General features: G+C 37.2%; 2 protein-coding genes across 2 annotated transcripts; one reads left to right on the forward strand and one right to left on the reverse strand.

Annotated features, from left to right (window-relative positions):
- The first annotated feature begins 128 nt into the window (after nt 1–128).
- LOC114351078 (integrin alpha-PS3) lies at nt 129–26,554 on the forward strand. The gene is made up of 25 exons (XM_028302125.1): nt 129–284; nt 1,463–1,621; nt 3,640–3,771; nt 6,483–6,547; nt 6,979–7,114; nt 7,801–7,986; nt 8,074–8,162; nt 8,531–8,785; nt 9,518–9,626; nt 10,627–10,845; nt 11,328–11,425; nt 12,007–12,088; nt 12,152–12,276; nt 12,615–12,690; nt 14,088–14,214; nt 14,650–14,842; nt 15,300–15,460; nt 15,641–15,722; nt 16,040–16,123; nt 16,792–16,924; nt 18,206–18,290; nt 19,358–19,481; nt 19,563–19,637; nt 25,669–25,737; nt 26,342–26,554. The coding sequence occupies exons 1-25, from the start codon at nt 278–280 to the stop codon at nt 26,420–26,422; spliced, it is 2,952 nt and encodes a 983-aa protein (XP_028157926.1). The 5' UTR covers nt 129–277; the 3' UTR covers nt 26,423–26,554.
- On the reverse strand, nt 21,834–23,529 carry LOC114351079 (uncharacterized). The gene is made up of 2 exons (XM_028302126.1): nt 23,154–23,529; nt 21,834–22,545 (listed from the first exon to the last, which is right to left on the reverse strand). Exons 1-2 carry the CDS (start codon nt 23,302–23,304, stop codon nt 22,022–22,024), a joined length of 675 nt encoding a protein of 224 aa, XP_028157927.1. The 5' UTR covers nt 23,305–23,529; the 3' UTR covers nt 21,834–22,021.
- Nucleotides 26,555–28,000: the final 1,446 nt, after the last annotated feature.

Raw genomic sequence — 28,000 nt, forward strand, 5'->3', positions numbered from 1 at the left:
CAAATTTATTTTTCATTTTGAATCTTATTCTGATGGCTTATAGTTCAAAATATATTCAAGAAACTTGTCATTTTACTGTACTATATACTTATTTAATCTGTTTACTTACTGCCATTCGGTTTGTTTTTCCTGGATTGGGTAGTCATACTTAGGATTTTACAGGAGAATAACATTTATGCCATTATGTATCATAGTTACGTCTCTAAATAAATTAATAAACATTATGTACCTATTATAACTTGGATTTAAAAAGAAGACTTCCGTAATATTGATTACAATGAAAGGTAAGTGGAACAATTAGAATTTATCTATTTTTTCTTAGATATAATTTTTTCATGAATACTTATCTACTTGTGTTATGTATATGAATGCTTTTTGGTTTATATTCGATGGGGTTACCTACATGAGTACGAAAAACATTACATCGAATTTAAACTAAAACGCCTAGGTATGTAGAATGGCGTGTCATTATTGTTTAATGTTTACGTTAGATTAGGATATTATACCGGGTGTTAGGTAAATGGGTATATGAGCCGACACTAGCCTATGTTAACATGGTCATATAAATGGTATGGTGAAGTCAGAAAATTTATATCTTCATTTTAATTATTTAAATTTTCATACAAATCGGATTTTATAAAAATTATTGTGTATAAAAATTTAAAAAATTAAAATGATGATATCAAATTTCTGACTTCACCATACCATTTATATGCCCATGTTAACATGGGCTTGTGTCGGCTCATATACCCATTTACCTAACACCCTGTATAGTTCGAGTAAATGTTAACTTTACAAATCGTTCGTCGTTTTTTCCTTATGGCTTCCTGCGGTTTGCATTTTTAACCTGTGATAAGTAAAAACATAAATAGCAATAGGTACTTATAGTTATTACAACTTTTACATAAAATTCTAATTTATAATTAAATACCTACATACTTTTACATTGAAGATGATACATTGCTGAATGATGATGATAATTTATAGCTTTTTTGCTCGACTTGGCGGGGGCACTGCCGTGCCCCCAGATCCTCTCTCCCCTTCATGTGGTCTAATCTCAAGTACCACTGCTCAGACCCAGAGCGGTCGTCAAAAAGTCGTAGGTTCAGTTCTCATCTGTTGATTATTTAGTTGCATTTAGGCTGAGTTGCACCACCTAACTTTAACCGTTACTATAACGACAACCGGTGTTTTTTGTATGGAGTTTTACTGACTTTTGACGTTTGTTAAAAAAAGTAAGATGGTGCAACCCAGCCTTAGCTTTACCCGTAAATGAATTAAATTAGGTTACAATAAAATTTCATCCTAATCCATAAAGTTAATATACCTACCTAGCGGGATAGAGCAACAAAGAACTGAGCGAGCGAGATGTCACTCTCACTAGCAGTATATTCAAAAAAATATTAACTTTATAACATATAAATTTTTTGAATATTCATAATGTAATTAAATTGTTTTTCAGGAAGTGTCAGCATATTTGTGGGGTTATTCCTGCAAGCTTCGGCCAGCATTTTCTTCCATGAGCACTCCCATATAACGTTGATACCAGACCCTGCGCGTGATCACACAACCTTTGGATTCTCTTTGGCTTACCAACAGAACGGAACAGTCACAAGCCTGGGTAAAAATACACTCCGTTGACTTTTTTAAAGACTCTACACACCAAAGTCGGCTTTATTTCAAAACTAGCTGTGCCCGCGACTTCGTCCGCGTGGACTAATGACTTTGGGTAGGCACTTTTAATAATTTAGTCTAATTATTTTACAAAGGCCTATGTTCAGCAGTGGACGTCCTATGGCTGAAATGATGATGATGATGATGATGATGATGATTTTACAAATAGCTTTTGCCCGCGACTTCGTCCGTGTAGAAGTCGAAAAAGTTCTCATAGGATTTTTAAATGTTACATAAAATTTTAATGATACTTTTCACGGCTTCGCTCTCATGAATGTTAACGACCGTCAAAAGCACGTCGATAGATGGCGGTCACTAATTTAGACTTTGATTTGCTCGTTTAAACACAGTGAATTATTCAATTACATAAAATATCTATAATGACTAAATTTTAAATATTATGAACAGTTCTATAAATGTAATATTTAGTTCCTAATTAGGACTAATGATACGTTTCACGGCTTCGCTCTCATGAATGTTTACGACCGTCAAAAGCACGTCGATAGATGGCGTTTTTAAGGATATTTCTCACCTCTTAACTATTTATTGAAATTTAGTTTGTCACATATCGTCATAAATTGTAGCCTATATATTAGCCTGGGTTATAAATAATAATACTGTAAAGTTTCAACAAAATCCGTTTATTAGTTTTTGCGTGAAAGAGGAACAAACATCCAGACATCCAGACAAAAAGGTTACAGTGAGCCAACCATAAAAGATAGACATATGCTGTAGCGGACTTTTTTGTAGAACTTTTAAAGGGGAAAATCCTATCATACATAATTTATGCGAAACTTTAACCGTTTACGCAGCGTCAGCTCTCAAAAGGAAAAAAATCACTGATTTGAAACATTCTTCATTGGTGCTCCGCTCCTAGTGGTCTTAGCGTGATGATATATAGCCTAAAGCCTTCAGGGATTAACGGACTATCCAACACAAAAAGAATTTTTCAAATTGGTCCAGTAGTTCCTGAGATTAGCGCGTTCAACCAAATAAACAAACTGTGATTAATAAATTGCGCCACTACAAACCGTACCAACAGATGGCGCTGTTACGATCTTACTATGGCAAACTCCACCGCGCATACAATCCTGCATCGCGGTGACGAAGTTTTTTACCCTGCCCAGTATATATAGACAAACCAAGATTGTGTAAATTAAATGCTCTAACTCCTTATGGTGGTTGAGCGTCATGTTCCACAACTTCAGCTTTATAATATTAGTATAGAAGTATAGATAATTATGTCGACGACTTGTACAGATATGATTTTTGACAACATGTCCAAAGTTGAACACATTAACGCCCGTTTCCCATATTCAATCCTTGTCCAAATCTGGATTTCAACTGTCAAATTTAATTTACTTTATTGAATACTAGCTTTCCGCTCGCGGCTTCGCCCGCGTGGAATTTTGTCTGTCACAGAAAAACTTTATCGCGCGCGTCCCTGTTTCAAAAACCGGGATAAAAACTATCCTATGTTCTTTCCCGGGACTCAAACTATCTCTATGCCAAATTTCATCAAAATCGGTTGCGAGGTTTAAGCGGGAAAGCGTAACAGACAGACAGACAGACAGACAGACAGAGTTACTTTCGCATTTATAATATTACCTAGTTGGGATAGAAAACCAGCATTAGGCGGGTTTGGCGTATAGGTAGACTGCATTAGACATACAAGAATGTTAATTTGATTTTGGTTTCTGTACCTTAAAAAAAAAGTAAAAATAAAGTTGGACATTCACACGTCGATTGTTCTGACTTACATGCAAAAACTGAACTGAATTTTAACTTAAAACACATACAGGGTCAGTTTTTGGATGTTTTAAAACGTATATCAGTACAGCCGATCAATTTAACTGAAACAGTTCCATAAAAAAAACCGGAATATTTCCGTGTGGGAACAAGCCCTTATGTTGCAAAATAACTAAAAAAAGATCTTTCTTTCTTTCAAAATTATATTTTTTTCAGTGAGCGGTGCACCGCACAGTGACCTCACCGGGAAGGTGTTCAGATGCCCTTTCGATGACGTGCTGTCAAACCCCGCTACTCAGTGTGGAGACGTTGACATAGATGTGAACAAATTAGCACCGTATAGTAGAGGTAAAGATTTTATATGCACAGCTTTTTATTGTTATATCTTATTTATTTATTTATACACTAGCAGCCGCCCGCGACTTCGTACGCGTGGATCCCGTTTTACCCCCTGCATCTATCTTACGCGGTTTAGATTTTTTCATACAAATGTTTTTTCCCGCTAACTCCCGTTCCCGTGGAAATTTTGCAATATCCTGTTGTAACTAAGATTTTAGTTTACTAAGGTACCTGCATGCCAAATTTCAAGCGTCTAACTTAAGCGGTTTAGATTTTTTATACAAAAGGATTTTCCCGCTAATTTCTGTTCCCGTGGGAATTCCTAAGTATACTATAACCTGCCCAGGAGTATGAAGAATAATTGTACCAAGTTTCGTTAAAATCCGTTGGGTAGTTTTTGTTTCTATAAGGAACATACAAACGGACAGACAGACAGACAGACAGACAAAAAATTTACTGACTGCATTTTTGGCATCAGTATCGATCACTAATCACCCCCTGATAGTTATTTTGAAAATATATTTCATGTACAGAATTGACCTTTCTACAGATTTATTATAAGTATAGATTAGCATTCATCTTGTGGGTGGACGTCCGTCCGACGCTTTCCGGTACGTATGGCGTCCACTTCAGAACCTTGCTGCCCCATCAGCCGTCAGTTCTCATTGGAGAAGATCATTGGGCGAGGCCTATGTTCAGCAGTGGACGTCCTATGGCTGAAATGATGATGATGATGATGAATTTATTGATAGTCCCGTTATCCTTCCAATTAAGATAAATAAGTACGATGCTTGGTATAAAATAATATTGTGTTAAGACTGGATTCCCCACAAAAATTTAAAGGAAAATGGAGTTTGAACTACCAACCCTCGAATCGGCAGTACAAAGCCGTTGGGCTGATGTAGAGACACTTTCAGCGTCAAATAGTTCGTGACACTGGCCAAAAACCTTACATCAAAACCTTATTCCAATTTTAACAAAGATGTTGCGAACTTTTTGGCTACTTTGGACACTATAATACTATCTAAACTATAGCCTGACCAGGAACATAAAAACCCTCGCCATGTTGCGGAAAACTAATGGTACTAATTTCTTTTAATGGCAACAGTAACTGAAAACTTCATTGACATGTCACCTTGCATGTCAGTCTATTGTTGTCAAAGTGTAAACAAACTTTATTTTAAATGTGTGCAATTGATTTTGTGAATTAAATTGCTAAAATATTTTTATAGTCGTGAAAGAAAAGTGGTTCACGATGTGTTAATGTATTTTTCGAAGAGAAATACTAAGGGTTCGGACAATATTTTCATTGAATAATGTTTCCGACAAAGGTTGTCAAATTGACTGACATGTTTATCGTATGGTACAGTCCACTATGAAAATTAGCTGTAGTCTGTTTCAACTACCTATTTTAAAGTATTTTGTCACTTTCTAAGTTTTGAATTTTATGGAATTGGGAAAGAAGTACCGAGTTTGAAGCGTTCATGAGCAGACATTGCAGTTGAATATTCATGTTCTGAATTTGATTATTGATGAATAATAAAATAAATCCTACTAGCTCGATTGATGGTTTCATTTAATTTATTTAAATCAGGTTATCTTTAATAATATTATTCGTTAATTTATGAAAATATCAAATTAGCCCGTAAATCCTGAATCCTGATACATAAAGTTAGCCTATTAATTTAACACAGGTACGACTGTACTCAGTGTTGCACTATCAAATGCAATTGAAGCGCCTCTGTGCCAGGGTTTTTATGTTCCTGGTCAGGCTATATACAGTATTCCAACTCGGCCATATTTTTGAAATAAATGTCAACAGCCGCGCGGTACGTCACCGTATGACAATTGACAACATGCGATAGGGTTGCCCACCTGCAGACCCTATTTTCATTACATCTGCCTACTTAGAATTTCTATCTAGTTGTGTGAATGTATTTTGTGATTGTATTTTTTTTATTTTATTTTGTGAATGAAATAGGATAAAAATGCATGTTGTCTTGTCATTAGTAGATTTATTTTAATAAAAAAAAAATTGTGTTAAGATATAGAACAAATCTTATAAATTTGCGACCGTAAAATGTATGCGCCTCGACTGAGGCGTACAAAATGCTTGATTATTATACAGGGTGTTAGGTAAATGGGTTTATAAGCGGACACTAGTCCATGTTAACATGTGCATATAAATGGTATGGTGAAGTCAGAAAATTGATATCATCATTTTAATAATTTTAATGTTCATACAAATCTGATTTTATAAATTTTATTTTGTATGAAAATTAAAAAAAATGATATCGCTGACTTCACCATACCATTTACATGCTTATATGTTAACATGGGCTAGTGTCAGCTTATAAACCCATTTACCTAACACCCTGTATAAATAGGTACTTGTAATTATTTGTATAAAAAAAAACTGTTTTAAAAAACAACACATCGTCCGTTTATTACTGTGGCACATTCGCGACACCCCCGAATTTTGCATGTCGAGCGCATACCGAGATTTGAATTTCGAAGGAAAGCTTGCGTTTCATCCGTTTTTAAGAAGTTACAATACTGTATGATAGTATTACCGTGCTTTGGATGTTACGAACTACTTGACGCTGACTGTACATTGATGCCAATGAGTCTAAAAGTAAGTAATAGGCGTAATTTTGCAACAATATTTATAGTTATTATTGCTGTTGGCTGACCATACTTATTATGATTTTCTTTTTCAGATAATTATACAGATTTAAAATTGAATCTCGGGTGGTCAGTTTCCGCAACGCCAGATTATTTTTTTGTAAGTTTTAAAAATATTTTACATATCCATTAGGATTTTCTACCGCCCATATATAGGAACTAACGTAGGTAGATAGGTATCTAATATTAGTATTAGTAGTAGGTACACGTACAAAATCAATTAGTAAAATCCTGCAGTTCTACCGTGATCATGTTACATACGAATATACCTACAGAAACATAGAAAACTTAAAATTTTGTATGCAGTTAGACTTGACGTTTGATAACTATAGTTAAAGTAAGATTGTGCAATCCAGCTTGTGTACAAATGGTCTTATGTCCTGTGATTGGTAACTTGGCTTGACACGCTGCTGTCTAGATAAACCCAATATGAGAATATTTAACCAATGAATGCTGCATTTAACTGAATTTCATAATACGGTCTTTATTAGGTATCAAAATAATAATTATTACTTTTTGTTTATTTTGCAGACTTGCGCACCACTATGGCCAACGTTGATTCGTAGTTACGAGTACTTTGGCACTTGCTTCATGCACAACGATACCGCACACCGGTACCACGGACTTATAGAACAATTTGTAGCTGGAGGAAGATTAGAAAATCATGGTAATGTTATTTTTGATTCATTAAAATGGTATGACAAACCAAAATAGGTAACAAAAAAAGAGATGTAAAAAAAGGAAAAAGAACTTGTATATTTGCTTCTTTTTCTTTTCACGGCTGCCCTCGAGTCAAAGCATACGTAAGAGTTCAATTCTACTTCGAGATCGTCACACGAAGTAAAGTAGAACATAAAACTAGATAATAATTAGTATGGTTTCTTTACTCGGCTGGGCAGCGTTCGGGAAGCTTCGAGATATGCTCACATCCGATATACCGCAGTGTCTCAAGACAAAAGGTCTTTGACCAGTGTGTGTTGCCAGTGATGATTTATGGATCTGAAACGTGGTCGCTTACCATGGGCCTCATAAGAAGGCTCAAGGTCACCCAAAGGGCGATGGAGCTCGGAGTTTCCCTGCGTGATCGAATCAGAAATGAGGAGATCCGCAGGAGAAACAAAGTGACCGACCTATAGCTCGCAGAATTGCTAAAATGAAACGGCAGTGGGCGGGGCACATAGTTCGTAGTGACTATGGCCGTTGGCGGGAAGAGCCTGGATGTGGGCAGCCGCGCATAACCGGTCGTTATGGAAGTCCTTGGGGGAGGCCTTTGTCCAGCAGTGGATGTCATTTGGCTAAAACGAATGGTTTCTTCATGTGTTTATTCAATTATGGTATTCGTATGTTTCACAGCTGACATTCAGCACGGGACTGGGTGGCGCACTCTAGTGGACCAGTCGAACAAGGTGCTTCTGATCGCCAAGGTGGCCGGATCCGGAGGGATATCCTCGATCAACTCCCTCAGTCCTCTGGAACCCGTGCGCTCCTTCTTCTCCGTTAACTCCAATAGAAATACGTTTAGACACGACCATAATCTTGGTAAGTTATGCATAAAAAATAAAAATGAAAAAATGTCATAAAGGTACTTTATTTTTTGTCGCATATTATTTCATTATCAATTTTCAGGAGCCTCAATGGTTGCTGGAAAATTTTTCGACAAGAAAACAACATTGTATGCAATCAGTTCTTATAATTTAGAACAATCTAAATATACAGTAAGTAACATTCTACTGCAGTAGGTATAAAGAAACATACAATATTAAGAACACAATATCCATAAAAACTACATTTTTCTTTGTTACGCTTCTTAGGCTTAGGCCCGATTCGACCAAACTTTTATCCGAGAATAACTCATGGTATTTAACTGGCACATTGACAGTTTCAGTATGGGAGATATATAATATGTGAAAATGTCGAATAACTGACCATTTAATCTGAGATTAATATTTACTCTTGTTTGGTCGAATCCACCCTTAAGATATTAAACAGTAGTTTTGGCTTTAGTTAGTTTTTCAGCAAAGGAAAAAAGTAGAGGAAATAAGATAATATGAATAGACCTTTAAAGTTGTAACCTTTCTTCTAGATACATTTCCTCAGGTATGCGAACTCAAAGCTGTTCTTGGTACCACTTCAAACAAACAAATTTGGGGGGAAAAAAACTTTCTTGACCATTTCTGGTTCTGAATCACACTATGGTTCGATGTTTGGAGCGGCCATGTTTGCGGTAGACTTGGACGGCGATGGCCTTTCGGAGTTGTTGGTGGGTGCGCCCGCGCACGCTGCTAGCGAGAGCGCACACGAGTCTGGTGCGCTGTATATTTACATGGGCGGCAATCAGGTAAAAATATACACATATGACTTCCTTGACTTAAAGTCCTATGTCCCCTAGATGGGGCAGAGGGCGTCCACAACAGTCCTCCATCGAGTTCGGTCTTGAGCTTCGCGTTTGATCTTGCTCCAGGACACAAATATCATCATCATCATTTTCAGCCATAGGACGTCCACTGCTGAACATAGGCCTCCCCTAATGATTTCCACAATGGCCGGTTGGTGGCGGCCTGTATCCAGCGCCTTCCCGCTACCTTTATGAAGTCGTCGGTCCACCTTGTGGGTGAACGTCCTACGCTGCGCTTTCCGGTACGAGGCCTCCACTCCAGAACCTTGCTGCCCCATCGGCCGGCCGTCAGATACACATATATTTTTTTAGTAATGTGTAAGGCTGGGTTAGGTACACCATCTTACTTTAACTACATATTTAAACAAACGTCAAAAGTCTGTCAAACTCGATACAAAAAACTAGCACTAGCTCTTATCTCAGGTGGTAAGAGCAGTTGCCCGGCAAGGGAATAGTTTGTGAATATAAATATTCTTTTATGTCCAACAGGGCTTATGTGCTTTTACTTGTTAGTTATTGGAAGTTATTAAATTTTTTTCATGGGTAAAAAATTAATGAAAACCAAACAACGATCAAAGCTATATTTTTCATTATTTTGTCATTGATTGGTCCTCAAATAATAAAGTTGAGGACCTCTGAATTGCCACAAATTAATATTAACGTTATATTTTAAAGGCTCTTATCAACGATATTGGCAGACGATGCGTAATAAAGGCAGTAAAAGGAGGCTCGAGATTTGGCTCGGCCATAGCTGCGAACGACGTAGACGGGGACGATGTGCCTGGTATGCTTTTGTTTTTACAAAATTCTAAATTAAGATTTTTAACTTGGCTTCAGCCAAATCAAGGCGTTCAGCCTGCGTCGGTTGCACGGTGGCGATCAGGTGGTCGATCAGTGAATGAATATTGAAGCTACGAAAGCCGAATGATGAAGGGGTCGGACTGGCCGACTCATGATCCGGAGACCGCGGGTTCGGTCCCCGCGGCCGCTCGACTATTGTGGTGAGCTCACTCGTGATACAAGCATATTTAGCTTAGTACGAGGGGCTAACCGGACTATTAGTAATTTGTTAGTACACAAATTACTAATAAAAAATACCTATGTGTAGGTCTCCACGCGTGTTTGATTGGCCACTGTATCTGGTGCAGCGTCTGCAGTTGGCGGTGGCGATCAGATTGCACTTGTTATTTTGACGTTTCAGTACCTCTAGTAGGAAAAACTTTCGAGTTCGTTTCGTTGCGTATTCAAAGTGTCATCGAAAAATTTTGTATGAAAAATTAAACAGCGCCCCCTAGGGCGGCTATAATATAGGGGGCGCTGTTTAATTTTTCATACAAAATTTTTCGATGACACTTTGAATACGCAACGAAACGAACTCGAAAGTTTTTCGTACTAGAGGTACTGTTTATTAAAATGGCGGACTTTCTTCGAGACGCGAACGCGGCAGTATTAACAGCGTTTGCACGCGCAGTGATCGCCACCGTGCACGCTATCGCGGACACAGGAGACACAGGCTGGACGCCTTGTTTTGGTTGAAGCTTAATAAATCCCTACCACTTCTCCGCCTGTTAAACTTTTCACTTCTTTACTATGGTTTTGGGGTCTAAGGTCCCCAACTGACTGTCTCTGTATCATTTTCTATCTTTGACAACTGCAGGCTTACCAAAATTTATTCTAATATCATGTACTATACTACAATGTTTAGCTTGATGCTTATCAATCAAAAAAATTGTTATAGATAAAATATTAATATTGTCTTGGATTTATACTTCTTTTACTTCCAGAAATATTTGTGAGCGCGCCTTATGAAAATTCAGGGGAAGGAGCTTTGTACATTTTATCTGGCTTTGAAGTGAAAAAAGAATTAATAGATAAAACAAGCAGTGTCAAGGAAACAACACTGTCAAGGTTGAGGTACAAACAGCGAATCGCGCACAGCGATTTTAAGACTTTTGGATATAGTCTGCAGGTGATACCGGACTTGGATGACAATGGCTGCGATGGTAATTATACTTATCCATATCGGAAAATATTTTACTTTATCATTTTTTTAGACTAGCCAGCTGTCCGTAAAGTCGGCTGCACATTTTTTGTGTTGCACCACAGTCGCACACTTCGATCAGAGTGCGCAATTCCATCTCGGGAAAAAAGAGCGCACTTGAGAAGTCAGTTCTTTTATCTTTTTTCGTCTGGCATCAAATAAATTTCATATTTTATAGTCTAGAATTCCCATCTACTGTGAGTTGGCGTTAATTAAATAAGAAATCACTTCTTACGTGCGCTGTTATTTCGCGAATAACGTAATTTTTGCGCTGACCCGATATCTAGTTTGGTATTGTTGATCGAAGGTTTCACAGCAACATTTTTTATAGCGATAAATTATGCCTTAGCGCTTAGCTTGAGTTATGTCGTAAGTATGCTTGCTTTAAATTCATGATATAATTTTAATTTTCACATGAATTTTATAATATTTATTTCATTACAGAATTAGCAGTTGGATCGCCAGGATCCGACAAAATAATGTTGTTGCGTTGTATACCGGGAATGATAGTAAATGTTAACCTGGACCAAAAGGGAGACCAGGTAATATGGAATCATTCATATCACTTATCATCATCGTCATAAGCCTATGATAATCACCTTAATCACTTAATAGGTATCAGTTTCCTGCTCCAACTCAGCCGGCCGTGCAGCGATGGCGATCAATAAACCAACGCGATCAAACGCGATCAGCCGGCGTGCAGCGATGGCGACCAGACTTAAATGCATTGATCGCGATCTCGCCGGCTGATCGCGTATGATCGCGTTGGTTTGGCCGAACCTTCTGTGGCACTCTGTGGGCTGAGTGTGAGTTTACATCAACGTCCTCACTAGTAAGTGCGTTATAAAAATGTATGAAAATTTTAGTTCTTGAACGTTTCCGCTAGGGGCGCTGTACAATCCGTAATATTACATTAATGTCATCTGAGCGCGTTTGATGTAAATTCACACTAGGCCTCTGATCGCGTTGGCTTATCGCGTTGGCTTGGCTAAACCTTTATGAATGATTGTAAACGTCAAAATATGGTATGGGCTCATCGTGTAAAATCGATAAAAATCGATAAAATGGTGCGATAAACGCTTAGGCCATTAAGCAACCTTTTCTACTTTTGTTTTGTTTTCAGATAGTAAGAGAGCAAGACAACAACTTCACTATGAGTGTATGTGTAGAAGTGAAACACTTAAAGCTTAAAAGTTTTTATTCGAGTAAGTACCCGCTTTTACAATTTTTTGGTGTTTGCATTTACTAAAAAAAAAATATTTTTTTAGAACTGAAAATATCCAACAAAGTGATTGGTGTTGGTGCAAATATCGAAGCTTCCCAACTGAGTTATAGTGTGGTGTTAAATGGGACCACAGAAGAACCAGTATGCCGGGATGTGATGGTTAAATTGGTAAATAAATAGTAAATACCTATATACTTACTTATTTGTAAAGTTGTTATTAAGTTTATTCTATTACATTAATAATATGTATTATTCACAAAAAGTGGAATTTTTTAGCTAGTAAAAAAATATCATCATACTCGTCTTGAAGGGTTAATTACTGTAAATTTTAGCATAATTACTTCTTAAAATTTTGATGCAAAGAAAAAAAACGGGATAGGTGTAGGATAATTACTAATTTAGGCTTATTTATAGTAAATATCATTGTACAATGCTAATATTTTATTTATAAACACAACAGTTACATGCATATTATGATTTAAATAAAAGCAACTGGTGAATTTTAGATTGGCAACGACCCACATGAGTATAAATTCTATACCACAGCGGAAATGGAGGAAACTGAGATGTTAAACTCAACAGGTTAGTGTCACTGAAATAGTACCTATAACCCGGTCGAATTAGTTAATTCGACCGGGTTATAGGTATAGTTAGGCGCAGTTGCGCACCTGGCAGTCGTGACGTCATTTCGAGTGAGTGCGAGAGTCCAGCGTGGTGCGCAGTTAACTTGATCGGGTTGTACATTCCAAATCATTACAATGAAAGTAGATTTCTTGGTCTAATAACTAATATCTTTTCATAAAACTTAACCTTTGTTCCACCTGTCATCCGTTTTGCACTGTGTGGTCTGGTAGAAATTGATTCGTAGGGATAAGACCGCCTATTGACTACAATGTGCATTGTGCATATGTTATAGTCAAACCTCGAAGTTCCGGCACTTCTAGGTTTGACTAGTCAATCCTCAGGTCTGACTAGAAGTCTTAGTCAAAGCCCAAACATTTCGGCCTTTGACTAAAGAATGTTAGTCAAACCTAGGAGTAACTAATTTGGTCAGGCAAAGGTCGAAACTCAATTTAATGAAATCGGGGTTTGACTAGTCAAACCTCAATTAAGACTTTAAACTAAACTATACTTCATTCTGATCTCGAATTTATTACATAGGCGTTACGGTCGGTGAAGGTACGAGTAACTAAAATTATTTACTGCGGTTCTTTGTCAGTGTTTCTAGACCGATCTTGAAATTACTAATTTTTAGGGTTCTGTTACCTTAAAGGATAAAGAGTTAAAACGGGACCCTATTACTATACTTCGCTAAATGTTGTCTGTCACCAGCCTCGTATTTCATGAATCATTTTCAAAAGATTTAGTTTTTTAATTAGGTACTTTAAAAATAAATAATTCAATAAAATACTTAAATATTTAAGGGGGCTCCTATACAGTAAACGTGACTTTTTGCAGTTTTCTGCTCGATATTAAAACGTAAACATGTGAATCCTTGAAATATTTACATAATATTTAGTTGCATATCTACTTTAAAAATAAATCATAAAATTAAAATAAAATAAATATTAAAAGGGGGGCTCCCATACAAGAACAGAGTCGCACGGAATCCTTCGTGAGCGAATCCGACTCGCATTTGGCCGGTTTTCTATTTGCTGTCTACTTCTGATCGAGTCTGCCAGTCGTTTCTAGGATTGACTAGGCAAAGCCCGATACAGATTATTTTAGTTTCGACGTTTGACTGAACAGTTTAGGCATTTCTAGGTTTGACTTAGTCAAAGGCCGAAATTAGAATTCACTTCGGGGTTTGCCTGAAGGCCTTGGTCAAACCTAGGATAAACCAGTCATTCCGCGAAGAGACTGCATATCGACCTTTGACTATGACACATATAACTTTTTAATTTTCCTGTGATTTATTAGTTATGTGTGCAATAAAAACTTTGTCTATAATCAGTACTGTTTTAATATTTTTTTCATAGAATTTAACGTAACTTGGGCAGTGGCGAGCCCGTACAGTGTGCTGGAAAAAAGTGCTGACATCTCCCGGCGCTGCAGAGACAAGGACTGCGAACCAAACGTCTCGATGACCATCGGTTGGTCTGGAAAGTACGTACCATGTAAACTCTATATAACGTTACTCGATTTAACAACAACCTCCTTATAACGTCAAAATTTCAAGGCTTTTTTTGGTTTACCTTGTTCTCTATCCGCTTTACCGTGTCACTCCATTTAACGACCACTCTATCTAACGTCGGAAACTGCTCAGTCCCTCGAGTAGTGATATAGTTATTAGAGCTTACACTGTATTTTAACTTTATAAACTTTTCTCTTGAATTTATCTATTGCTGAAATGATAAAAATCGTGCGTAGTTTGAAAGATGTAAGCATACAGCGGGAGCGACTTTTCGGAATCCTGCCGGGCTAGGATGTGCGCCGTGATAAAATCTTATCGATGGTTTTAGACGACAAATGTATGGGCTTATCGCGTAAAATCGATAAAATGAAGTGATAAACGGTTGTATGATCTTCTTTTGTTTTCAGGAATGAAAGCTACCTACTCGGATCGTCCGAGCTCGTCACGGTATCAATTTTAGTAAAGAACCAAGGTAATAGCTCTTACGACTCATGTGTTATGGTTGAAATTGCCGGGCCACCAATCGCACAGTTCGGCTGTTCCAAGTACGGTAATGGGTACAGATGTATGATGCCAAAGCCTCTTAGAAGAAACACTCAGGTAAACTATTAATAGTTTCTCATTAATTTGTTTTGATTTTTTTACGCAAGATTTTGTTTGCAATTCGGATTGAGGTCGTAATTTTCTTTCAATTAGTTTTTTTTCGTTTTTTTTTTCATACAATTCAGTGGTGCATTGAGTTGAAATGTCGCGCGACGTCATTTTAAGTAATAAGAGACAGGCGTTACCTCATGCAACATTTCAACCTAATATACACCACCGTATCTATTTGATTATGAAAAAAGTTGGAAATATAACTTGTCCAAGTTCATTATTTTTTGTCTGACGGAGAAAAAAATTAAAGTTTTATCATTTAGCCTATTCTCATAACATCATTGTCTTCATTGAAATGACGACAGCCATACTATTTTGCAAATAAACGTTTTATCTATCTATCTTTACCCGACTTCTACAAAAGGAGGAAGTTCTCAATTCGGTTGGTGTAATTTTTTTTCAGTACCCAATCAACATAGTATTTAATGTGACTCAGCCGTTGAGCAATATAGAGCAGATAAATGTTCAAGCTCGCTTGTTCCAATACTGCGGCAAGGGTACCCCTACCGTTATGCCATTTGCTCTCAAGTTACAGCTCAATACTGACGACGTATTCGTGAAAAGGTGAGCATTTGTTAAAAAAAAAGAAGTCAGCTAGACTTCAGAATTAGGTACACATCAGATTTGTATGCTTTGTCACGTCATATTTTATATCAATATCACCCCTCCCGTGCCGAATACTGAATCCTATTTGTACCTACCTACTTAGTGCGTGTGTGTCCTTACTATTGAAACGTTTTTCAGACTAACTCACAACCAAGATATATCAGATACGGAAATTAGAGACCAAAATGTCGCTACTATCGACGATGCGCATGAGTATATTGTAAGTATCAAAGGAACAACCCTTTATAACGTCACTAAATTCAACGCATAACTTCTTGTAACGTCGAATTTTTTTTTTACTTTCTCGGTTTACCTTGTTTTATATGTGTTTTACCGTGTCACTCCATTTAGCGATCATTTTTCATAACGTCGAAAAATGCTCAGTCTCATAAGTGTCGTTGTATACAGTTTACACTGTACCTTACTGAAACAAAGACTAAAGCTGGATGCTGGACAGTGGACAGTAAAGAAAATAAGTTGATGCATTAATTTCATAAAAATGAAAAGTGAAGTAATTTTTATTACGTTTAATTTCAGATAAATAACAAAGGCCGTGTACACTGGAAGAATGTTGAGGCTACGATAGTTATTAAGAACATGCCTTATATCGTCTCAAGCAGGGTAAGATCCTGAAATTTCAATTTCAACTGCTAAAAATGCTACTACTTTTGCTTTAGATGATTATTATTTATGGAGACTTTGCAAACAGTAGCCAAATGTACGGTATGCAGTTTAGGTTAGTGTCCATGACTTCCACTCGGCATGGGGCACACTGAAAACCAGCGTCGTGGCCTTCCCCACCGTGGGCCACGGCATATGCTGAGTGGAGTCCCATTGCGATAGGCATCGCTGTTGCGACAGGGTAGCACTGCTCAGTTCACTTTTTATTTCTTTATATTATTTATCTGCTATTTCTGTCTTTTATCCATATACCTTCTTTGTTTAACTAAGTGGTGTTCATCGTAATAAATGTTTTCTTTCTAAATGTTAAGCTAGCACCCATAACACAAGCATAACATATGAAATTGTCCAAAGATATTTATAAAAAAAAAATCTTAAGAGTGAGCTCAAATACAACAACTGTGCTACAGAAACAATAAACTTTAAAGAAAAAAATCTTGTATGAATTCGCTGATTAATAGTGATGTGATGATAAATTTGTATGGATTTTTTTTAAAGATTTGAACGGTGTACTTATTTGAGCAGTAGAATCAATCCTTTTTGTATGATCTATAATACTGGATATAATAATGGAAACCCTATATTATGTTACCTTGTTATTAATGTAGGTTTCGGGGCCAATGAGAGAGTGTGACCACGTAGCACTACCAGAGCAGTCTACATTCAATTGCACTTTCGATCTGCCGCCCGGTTCTGCCCCCAAGATCGTGGCTTCCATTGTCATCCTCAAGGATAAAATCGGTAAGCTTTCAATCCAGTCTTTGTGTTAATTTTAAAAATATCAACTACAAGCCGATCGAGTTAACTGCGCACTTTGCTGGTATACGACTCCCTCGCACTCACCCGCGGAGGATTCTGTCAACTGGGACCGCAATTAACTGGGACCGCGGTCCCAGTCGCCGGATGCGTAAAAATTAAATAATTTTCTTCCGGCGACTGGGACCACTCATGGATTTTAGTACTGTACCAATTTTAGATTGAATAATATTTTCTTTTAAGTTATCTATGAGTGGTCCCAGTCGCCGGAAGAAAATTATTATTTTTTTATGGNCCGCGGTCCCAGTCGCCGGATGCGTAAAAATTAAATAATTTTCTTCCGGCGACTGGGACCACTCATGGATTTTAGTACTGTACCAATTTTAGATTGAATAATATTTTCTTTTAAGTTATCTATGAGTGGTCCCAGTCGCCGGAAGAAAATTATTATTTTTTTATGGATCCGGCGACTGGGACCGCGGTCCTAGTTAATTGCGGTCCCAGTCGCCGGAAGCCTCACCCGCGCACCTCCCCGCGTTAGCCCCGTCTTTACCATAGCGTCATGTGACGTCATAGCCGCCCGGTGCGCAGTTAACTCGACCGAGTTGAAATTACTATTATATTATCATATTCATCATCCTCATCATCAACAGCCCTTTACAGCCCACTGCTGGACTATGAGCCTCCTCCACTTTAGTGGACAGTTTTTCCATCATTATTATACAGGGTGTTAGGTAAATGGGTATATGAGCCGACACTAGCCCATGTTAACATGGCCATATAAATGGTATGGTGAAGTCAGATGTCTTCATTTTAATTATTTTAATTTTCATACAAATCGGATTTTATATTATTTATTTTGTATGAAAATTTAAAAAAATAAAATTATGATATCAAATTTCTGACTTCACCATTACCATTTATATGGCCATGTTAACATGGGCTAGTGTCGGCTCNATGGCCATATAAATGGTATGGTGAAGTCAGATGTCTTCATTTTAATTATTTTAATTTTCATACAAATCGGATTTTATATTATTTATTTTGTATGAAAATTTAAAAAAATAAAATTATGATATCAAATTTCTGACTTCACCATTACCATTTATATGGCCATGTTAACATGGGCTAGTGTCGGCTCATATACCCATTTACCTAACACCCTGTATTGTCTTAAGATTTTTTTATACTTTCTTAGGATTATACATAATACCATTAGTACCATTTTATTCACCTGATGAGTTACTGAAATGATTTTTTTTTCAGTGGATTACTTTGTGGATGAGAAGCTGAATATAACCTCAAATATTATTTTGTATTTAAGACCAACTGCAATAATGAAGGAGGAAAGGTATTTGAATGATCAAACGAACTTACCAAGTGAAGTTCGATCTAAATTATCCTGTTTTCGCCGAAGAGATTTAACCTTTTGTTGGGTCTAATTCTCGTCACTACACTGCACAACTTAAAATAATTACGTTTTTTGTCGGTAAAAACGTCCTGGTGACGTCACTTAAGCATTTTTCTTATACTGCGTGCGGTCGTTGCGCGTGCGCACAAAGGAATGAGACCGCTCGGACACCGAGCCCACAGCGTGGTAGGGGTGGGGTTGCCCGCTCTTTTGTTTTTTAATACTACTACGCTGAATATTGTGTGCGGATTGGGTTGTCGTACAGGGGTACTACATGGTAAAATAAATCTCGGAGGCGAAAGCAGGATAATTGATTTCAATATACATTTTTACTAATTCAATATTGTTATATTTTTTGTTCAAGTTGCGTAGTGTGGAATTCTAAATTCTTTGCAAAAATAAAAGTTCAGAGCTCTTTCCTACGGAGGTATCCCGTTTTTTGCAGGATATACGTGTTTTAATATTAACTGTCACACAAATATCCCGCGTTCGTATTATCCCGCAAAAAACCAATCCATTCGAATTTCAAACTCACACTTGTGGATTGCATTACTTATTGGATCCCGTAAAACGGGATTGTCATGGGAATGGGCTCTAAGGCCCCTCGCCCACGGCGGCTTTTTGTAGCGATGCAGTAGCGATTCTGTCGCGCGTTCACATCGATACAGTCGCAATGCAGTCGCTAGCTGTATGCCCACGCCCACTTAAACACGATACAGTCGTGATGCAAAAGCGATACCGTCGCAATGCAAACGCGATTCAGTAACCCTCCCTTCGTTCTCTCCCCGATGTCGTTCGATGCGATACAGTCGCGCTACTGTAGCGCATTAGTAGCGCGTTGGCATCACTTCTGTAGCGCGATCCAAATACAACTAACGCGCGTTAGTAGCGTTGCTGTCGTTCGTTTACGAAACGCGCGACAGCATTACTACATTCACTACAAAAAGTCGCCGTGGGCGAGGGGTCTAACTGTACGATCTCATGGGTTTATACATTTTTTTTTGTAGGTTGATAACGACCATCACTCTTCACAAGGAACAGTCTTTTGCCCAGAACAAGGGCCTTATGATATTCTTATCAGTCCTTGGAGCCCTGATCATTTTGGGTATAGTTATATTTATAATGTATAAGGTGAGTACCATAAACACTGCATGTATTATTATATTTGTATCTGCAGAATTGATTGTTATAACATTTGTAATTTATTCACAGATGGAGTTCTTTAAGAGGAAGGAAAAAACTAAACTGGACGCATTGAAAAAGGAGCATGTTCGCAGAATGAGTGTTGTAAGTAGAATTAATAGAATTGGTTGAAGGACGGACCATACTCATCAACCCGGAAACGGATCGTAACCGTACCAGTATTCTTTGTATGAAACTACTTTAAAACGCATTACTTATCCGCACCGTAACTTAGCGAAAGGCGAAACGGTGTAGAGCCCTTTCCGAGTTGATAAGTGTGCTATGACTTTTAAAACATCATTTTATATTTTGGCTCTACCTAACTTTCCGTACACTGCAGGACAAATAATATAAATCTCTATCTAATGAGGTACCTTTCTTGTTGCCATTGCAGTGTGACACTATGTAAATAAAAAAGAAAATAATACAACAAAATACCCAGCAGAAAATACATAATAATATACAGTATTTTATTAATTTTATCAGTATACAATGTCAGTTTCTTATGTACACACACATTTATAAAGAAACCATAAGTTAAGTTTAGGAACAACACACACCGAGGTAAAATACGATGGGAATAGACCAAACGAGCATAGAACTAGAGACAGGCATTCTTGCTCATAAATCTTGTTATTTTGGTGTACAACAATAAATATTAACATTAATTTTGTGCGAACCGAAGATATATTTGTAACTATAGGTCTAAATCAGTCAGTGGCTGAGGTATGAGAGGGGCGCGGGAGGGGCATAATGACATTGACATATTATGACGTGACAGAGCATACAAACCTGTGGGTCTAGTCAAAATGCCATCGCAAACCAATAGGAAGTTTTCACTAATGTCAGTCGCCGCGTCACCAGTAATTCGATTCGATCGGAAAATGGCAGCCAAAATGCACATTGAACCACCAACGACGCGGCGATATAAAAGTTCATTCAAAATCGAATAAAAGTTAAAAAATGTCTATGACTTTGCGATTATTGTTTTTACTTTTTCTAGCTTTTTTTTTTAAATTAGTTTCTTCCTTCTTTCTGCTCTCTGTTTACGTCTATGCTTCGCTGTCAAACTAGCTGTCAAAACGACATCGCGATACGGATTTGTCAAAACAACCTTAGGGTGGGTTGCACGGGTTGCACCATCTTAGTTTAACTTTGACAAACGTGTAAACTCCATACAAAAAACACCGGTTAACGTCATAGTTACGTTCAAAGTTAGGTGGTGCAACTCACCCTATTGGTTTTCGATCGAATCGAAGCTTATCACCGGGGTTTTAGTAATCGCAATGAAAATGGCGGGTGTTGCGATTCGATTCGATTTTGATTGAGTCTTAAATGCATGTTGGCTAAGCCTTTGTATGGGAAATTTCAATCCAGTCTTTCGATTATCGATAGGTAGGGCTTTGCGATTCGATTTTTTGCCGTTTGACTAAGCCTTTTTTGTTATCGACCTCTTTTGCGATTTGTTTATTTGTTTGCGACTGGTTTGCGATGGGTTTGCGATTTTAAAGTGCGTTTTGACTAGACCCACTGTAGCATATCTGAAGTCTCGCTGACGTTTGACGTCTCAAAAAACCCCTTCCGTGCCACTACCATACCTCAGGCTTTAGCTGAATTAAGCGCTATAGCATTTACAGAGTCAGGGCCTCGTTCACTGTCTTCTGAGTAAAGTGTCAAGTAGGTACCTACTCAAGTCATTATTGACACTGACAAGACTGACGCTAAAATACTTAGGCCTGTTCATCTCCGCGAGTTTACATCGAATACAAAACACGCACGATGGCCCCCTACGAGATTACTATTCGACAAGGCCTCACATACGAGCGAACATTGACCCACTACGATGGAAAAAAATAAAGAAAATGGTGTACTAAATACTCTGCAGTATTTAACTGCCTAAATAATAATAAAAAACACAGAATGTACTTTTTTAAGTTGCCTGAAGGCACTGAGAGGTAAATAAGTAGTTAATATTATTCATGATAATTCATGCTAAATCATGTATTTCCTACGCCATTTTCTACAGTTTGGCACCTCATGTCACATCATTTTACCGAAGTCAGCCCTATAGCTTCGGCGCAGTGCCGATCACTGACGTTTGTCAACAAAATGGTGCTTGACTCTTGAGACAAGCTAAATTACACCATATTGTTAATGGCATTGAGCATACATTCTTTTAAATACCATCGCGAAGTAAAATTTCTGTACGTAGTACTTATTATTATTCTGTGCTTTTACTTGATGGTGTTAGTCAGGAAGTTCCTAGTTAGAACTTTTCTTGGAGATCGTGAAAGAGGCCCTTAGACTATAAATATCACTATACTTTTTAGTTATTGCATACAAAAAAGCATTTGCCCATTTGTTCTAAAGTTTGGCCCCACCGGTACACACACATTCATTTGAAGAACCCAAGAGAATATTTTGACAGTTCTTTTTCAAAAGTCTGAAGACATATATTTTGACAGTTCTTTTTTCGAATCGAAAAACATTTAAGTCATATCCCCGTATTTGATGTTGTCTATGAGTTCAGCGACGCCGATTTGGAATTTCAACTGCTGTCGAGGAGTCATGGTTTTGATATGGGGTGCGAGACTCAAGAGGTACATCTCACTGGGTTCCTTGTGTATTGCCATCTGATCCTCGTATTCATCTTTTGCCCTCTTCACAATGAAGTGGTCAACTGGATACTGATATTCTTTTTTCGCCTTTTTCAGATTTTGCGTATCTTCTTTGTGCACTTCAGAGATGTTTCTTTTGCCGTTATTGTGTTCGATCGGTGGGATGTTCGTGTTCGTCACTTTAAGCTGGTTTTCGTTGTCGTCGAGAATTATAGAGTCCATGGAGTCTTCATTAGGGTTGGGCATGAATTTTTGCTTGACGAAAGGGTTAAGAAAACTCAAGTGAGGGGACAGGTAGTAGTCTTTTTTGTGGTTGGTGGCACCTTTGGCTTTCATGATCATGCTGCGAATGTAGTTGGTTCTTATCACTTTCCATTTGTTTTTGCAATCGGTTCCTGGAACAAAGAATGCCTAGGTTGTACTTTGGTGTACTTTGGTGACGGTGACAAGGCAGTTTAAAGTGCTTGATTTGTATGTTTTATGGTCTTTAAACTTTTGTAGTGATTATTAGCTCTGTGAACTTTAGTGTCAGTCTTTAAAATAAAATAAAAAATATAGATTTTTAAAATAAGATCGTACCTATTAAAGAAAAACACACTCCTTGTTTTCGGATACTTGAAAAAACTTAGCAATGTTTTTTAATCAATTTTGTTTGATAGCTTAATAACGTAATTCCTCGATTACACGTTTATTTTTATTAATTTTATAGCTTTGCGATATGTCTTGACCCTAAATTCATTCCCATATAAATCCGCCAAAGCAATATAAACCTTATCGTTACTTGTTGCTCCATTATTATTATACACAAAGTTTTAGACTGCAATGTTCAATTGTCTTCAAATTACACACTTTCTAAGCTAAAAACACAGTACACACTCTACGAAGTAAAAACAGACTTGTCACTCAACGCAATTACTACTCAAATGAACAAAGAACACAGAAATTAACCACTTCATCATAAAACGACTGAAATCAACTCCTAAAAAGTAATAAGAAAACCCACCTGACTCTCCCAGCTTCGTTCCAATTTGTGTCCAAATCGCTTCTTTTTCTTGCCAGTTGACATTGTAATTAGGGTGCGATAAGTCGTACAAGCACGGATTGAGTTCGATCTCTTTAATAAGTAGTATGGAGAAATTGATGTCATCCTTCATAGCAAGAAGACTTTTTGGTAGAATTTTGACTTTTTTTAAAACTTCACAAAAAAAAAGAAAACGGATTCGTTATTTGAATTTTTGAAAATGGAATTGGGTGTTTGTATTCCCTTGATAATGGCGGTGACTAGTAGCAGACTGACGCGGCGCGATACTCGATCGGCTGTTAGGGCAGGGCTGGCAGCCCTAATGTAAGGGAAAGTGCATTATAAGTTTGGACGAAACGACCGACATTTCTTTGGCTTTTTACGGCTTTGTTTGCAATGAATTACACGCTTATTGGAGACCACCTCACGTTTTACTTTGAGTTTTTTAACTTTAGCCAATTTATAGGCTAGGAATTCAAATTCAAATAATTTATTTGTGAAACACAGGTAAGGAGTATGATGTACAAACAAAAGATGTGTTCAAGCCGTGATCAGCTTTGTCGGCATACAAATGTTAAAGCATGATTATAAGTAGTAATAGGAATAAGCCCTTAACATGCATTATAGTACGCATCTGTTTACAAACAAACCGTATCCAAATATTTATATTCAAAATCCTATTTAATTGCTAAGTTTTGGCAATAGGAAAGCAATTCTCGAAATTCTCGAACACATTAATTTTAGCCATTAAAATTATTTTATATCGAAATGCAATCAATATCTGAAAAACTTTAGTAATCTGTTAGTTTTATTGTTATTTATTCTATTCAAATAATAAAGATTCGATACATGGTTAATTCACCAATGCAATATTTGGCAGCTACAATATTACACGTCTTCATATTTTTCCCTGTTTTTGGGAGTAACAGGTTTGTTTTATTATTATTTAATTTTTACCCATTAAAAACTAAGTAAATTACATTTGTAGTGTCGGATTAACGCAGACAAGCCAAAATAACCACACCAAACAAGAGAGCGCGTACAAATTGCAAATCAGCTCATCCCGGCTCTTGCTCTATAAACGTCATTTAAAGAGCCATAAATCTTCCGCAAACTTTCCCTGTCGACAACCCTACGCCAGACGCGCAGTCGTAAACTGCAGTCGCGTCAGCGCGCAAGTGCGAGCCGAATGCACGTTCAGGTGGGTATGTGAACTTATGTGTAGCAGGGGCGCTGGTAGGGTGGCCATCCCTACAATTTGGCAGGACAAGACGCGTGAAAACCCTGGATTTTGAAGCCCACAACCCGGGACATTTCAGAATGTTTTTTTTTAAATTTTGTTTCGTCGCCCGGGATTGACTTTTAAGACCCAGGAATCTTATTACGAATCTTAGCAACCAGTTGATAGTTATACTGCAATATGTTTGGAAACTAGCGCCACCTGTAATCGAACACGGCGCCGTCATAGCATTGCGCGATGTCGTAGTAGCTGCGTTGCTATTGTAGAATTATTATATGTCAACATGTTTTTTAAACTTATGCCTGTTTTCACCATCAATCCCTAAATTTTCAAGTGCCTATGGTACACATAACAGGAATTTTGTTTTTATAGGGGTCACTTAAAAATTAGGAATTGATGATGAAAACGGGCATTAGTCTCGTAGCCCGGCGTTTTAAGAGACTCGAAATTTTAAATCCCGGACAGCAAATGAAACCCCGTCCGGACGCTCTACAAACTAGGACAAATCCGGGGAAACCAGACCCATGGTAACCCTAGGCGCAGACGGATTGGTGATGCTCATAGAACGGCACATCAGACTCCACACTCTTGTTGAAAAATAGCGTCTATTATGACTAAATTAGATGCTACAGTGTTTAGTTGTGTCGTTGTCTGACGAAACCACGTTAAGCTAAACATTGTCTTATGTAAGTCGTAATAAGAGCTATTTTTAATAAATATGAATAGTCTGATTTGCTGTTTGTAAATAGGAATAGGTTGGTATTGTAGGGCAAGGACAGAAGGACAGGGGCTTAAGTCAAATGCAAGGAAACGATGGACGATAGCTTAATCAGTAATAGATTTGTGATGTGAGGCATTGAATAGAGATGATAAAATAAAAGGTTAAAAAATTATTAGTTAATCTTAATGCGTTTTATATTTTTACATTGTAAAGCAAACAAAAAATTGCAAAATTCCTGAAATTATGGAACAATTGGAACCATAAATACCTATTGGGAGTTATTAAAAGTATTTTTAAAATGTCCACTTACAACAAAATATTATCGTACTTTTGTAAAATATACATAGGTAACGACAAAATTCAACAATTTTGTTGCGGGTCCAATGACAGTTTAACTTTTCCCGGGACTAACTTGGCCTTCACTGATTGGGTTATTGGCGGTCAAGCTGTAGATTCAGGCTACAGAGGAGTTACAGCAGTGGGAATGAGAGGTGGGAATAGTCCCGTAGGTATTAATAATATCGTTTTTGTTACAGAAACGCTCTATGTCTATGAGCCATGACAGATCGGAAGACCCTGAAAACACACACTTACAGGGAATCGAAGTAAGTAATAACTCAAAATCAACGGTTTTTGGTAAAGTTTTTTATCCGTTACTTATCTATCCAGTATCTCGCCCGTATTCACAAACATTATTATGAGGTCTCACAGTGCGTTTGGACGCACAGGGTGACACATGGTCCAATCACAGAGCTCTATTCAACTCTGTGCTTACGATTTGCTGCTTCACTTAAGCAAGCATCGTTTGTTAATACACGCCTCTGACATTTTCATCATCAACATCATATCAGCCATAGGACGTCCACTGCTGAACATAGGCCTCCCCCAATGATTTTCATAATGACCAGTTGGTAGCGGCCTGCATTCAGCGCCTTCTTTGCTACCTTTATGAGGTCGTCGATCCACCTTGTGGGAGGACGCGGACGTCCTACGTTGCGCTCTCCGGTATCTGACATATGAAACCAGAAAACGTCCTTTTTCTCAGCACTGGCCCATTTATTGCCCCGAAGCAGTAGTAGGGTTAATACTGGAACGTGTAAAAGTGATTTTTTGTTAGTTTTAAAGTTTGTCGGGTCAGATTTTTTTTTTTTTTTTTTTTTTAAGTTTCTTAACAAACTAGTTATATTTTGTGTTGTATATTAATTACAGATAGACCTAGAGGATGCTGAAGACCCTTTTGACAATAACCGAGGACATACCAACATGGCAGCCGAGCAGGAAACTAAATAAAATACAATATTTTTGTTAGCATAATATTATGTATTTTATTTATAATGCAATCTAAGGCTCAGTTGCCAACCTGACGTGTTTTTTTGTATGGAGTTTGACGTATTTTTGACGTTTGTTAAAGTTAAAATAAGACGGTGCTTAAGACTTCCTTGTTATATACTACTACAATACACAATAATATTGCCAGATGATTGTTAGGAATTAAAATGTTAAGGCGTCGGTATAGTCCAGTCATTTCGTCCGAAAAAAAGGCAAATAAAAGAAAATGAATTTGCGCTTCTAATTTTTTAATATGTTGTAGGGGATACCTAGAAAAGCTTAACTTGAGATTGTCGACCAAGCTTTCCTAGGAGCTTTCGCCGCCATCTTGGAAAACGCTTAAAATTTGTTTTTCGGCAATAACTCGGCTATCCGATGAGATTCGAAAATTTTTGTAAGACTCTTTTTGTAGCTTTCTTTGTGCTCTACAATAACGCCCGAACCATTTTTAGCGTATCATGCATCGTTATCGAGATATCGATCGATAAAGTCAAAAATTTTGGACACAATTTTTGTTTTTTTGTTTTTTTTTCTTTGGGTCTTAATAAATATAAAAAATTCCGAAATAATTAAATAATTAATTAAAAAGTAAAAAGTAAAATTTAATTACTTTTAATTACTTTTTAATTACTTTTTTTTAAGTAACGGCAAAGCATTTGTATTAGTTGGTTCTTGTTTTGATCCCTTGTGAGAAACTTCTCCTGGCTAACTTTTGGAGTAGTTGTCTCATCGAATGTGAACTCCGGCGATTGGTTTTTTCTCGAACGTCGTACTCTTTCCGAAGTTTTCGTTCCAGCGAGTGTCATATCAGTCGGATAACCGTCGAATATGATTGCAACCTTTCCTTCGAAGTTATGTTGTACGTATCTGACGTTAATTATTTAATTATTCCGAAATAATTTGTGTCCAAAATTTTTGACTTTATCGATCGATATCTCGATAACGATGCATGATACGCTAAAAATGGTTCGGGCGTTATTGTAGAGCACAAAGAAAGCTACAAAAAGTGTCCTACAAAAATTTTCGAATCTCATCGGATAGCCGAGTTATTGCCGAAAAACAAATTTTACCCCTTTTTTCAACATGGCGGCGAAAGCTCCTAGGAAAGCTTGGTCGACAATCTCAAGTTAAGCTTTTCTAGGTATCCCCTACAACATATTAAAAAATTAGAAGCGCAAATTCATTTTCTTTTTTGAATGTACGTAATGACTGGACTAGTAAGATATAATATGAGTTAAAAGAAAACATAATTTTGTAAGGAATCTCAGTACAATCATTATGCTACTGGTATTTATATTTTTCCATGTTTTGATTGCAGAGTTAATTTTATGAAGCATGAATGTTGAATAGAGAGTATAATTTAACTGCTCTGTATGTTTTCACATAATAAAAAAATATAAAATGTAAGTATTTAATATGTTACTTCTACTTTATAGGGCCTAATTTTTGCGACAAAAATAAAATGTTATGATCTGTCTGTATATCATTTGAATAAAAACTTGGGGTTATTACTTATATTTTATATAAAATACCTACTCA

The sequence above is a fragment of the Ostrinia furnacalis genome, unplaced genomic scaffold, assembly GCF_004193835.3.
Source record: "Ostrinia furnacalis isolate ACB-3 unplaced genomic scaffold, ASM419383v2 OfSCF1083, whole genome shotgun sequence".
NCBI classification, from domain to species: Eukaryota; Metazoa; Arthropoda; class Insecta; order Lepidoptera; family Crambidae; genus Ostrinia; species Ostrinia furnacalis.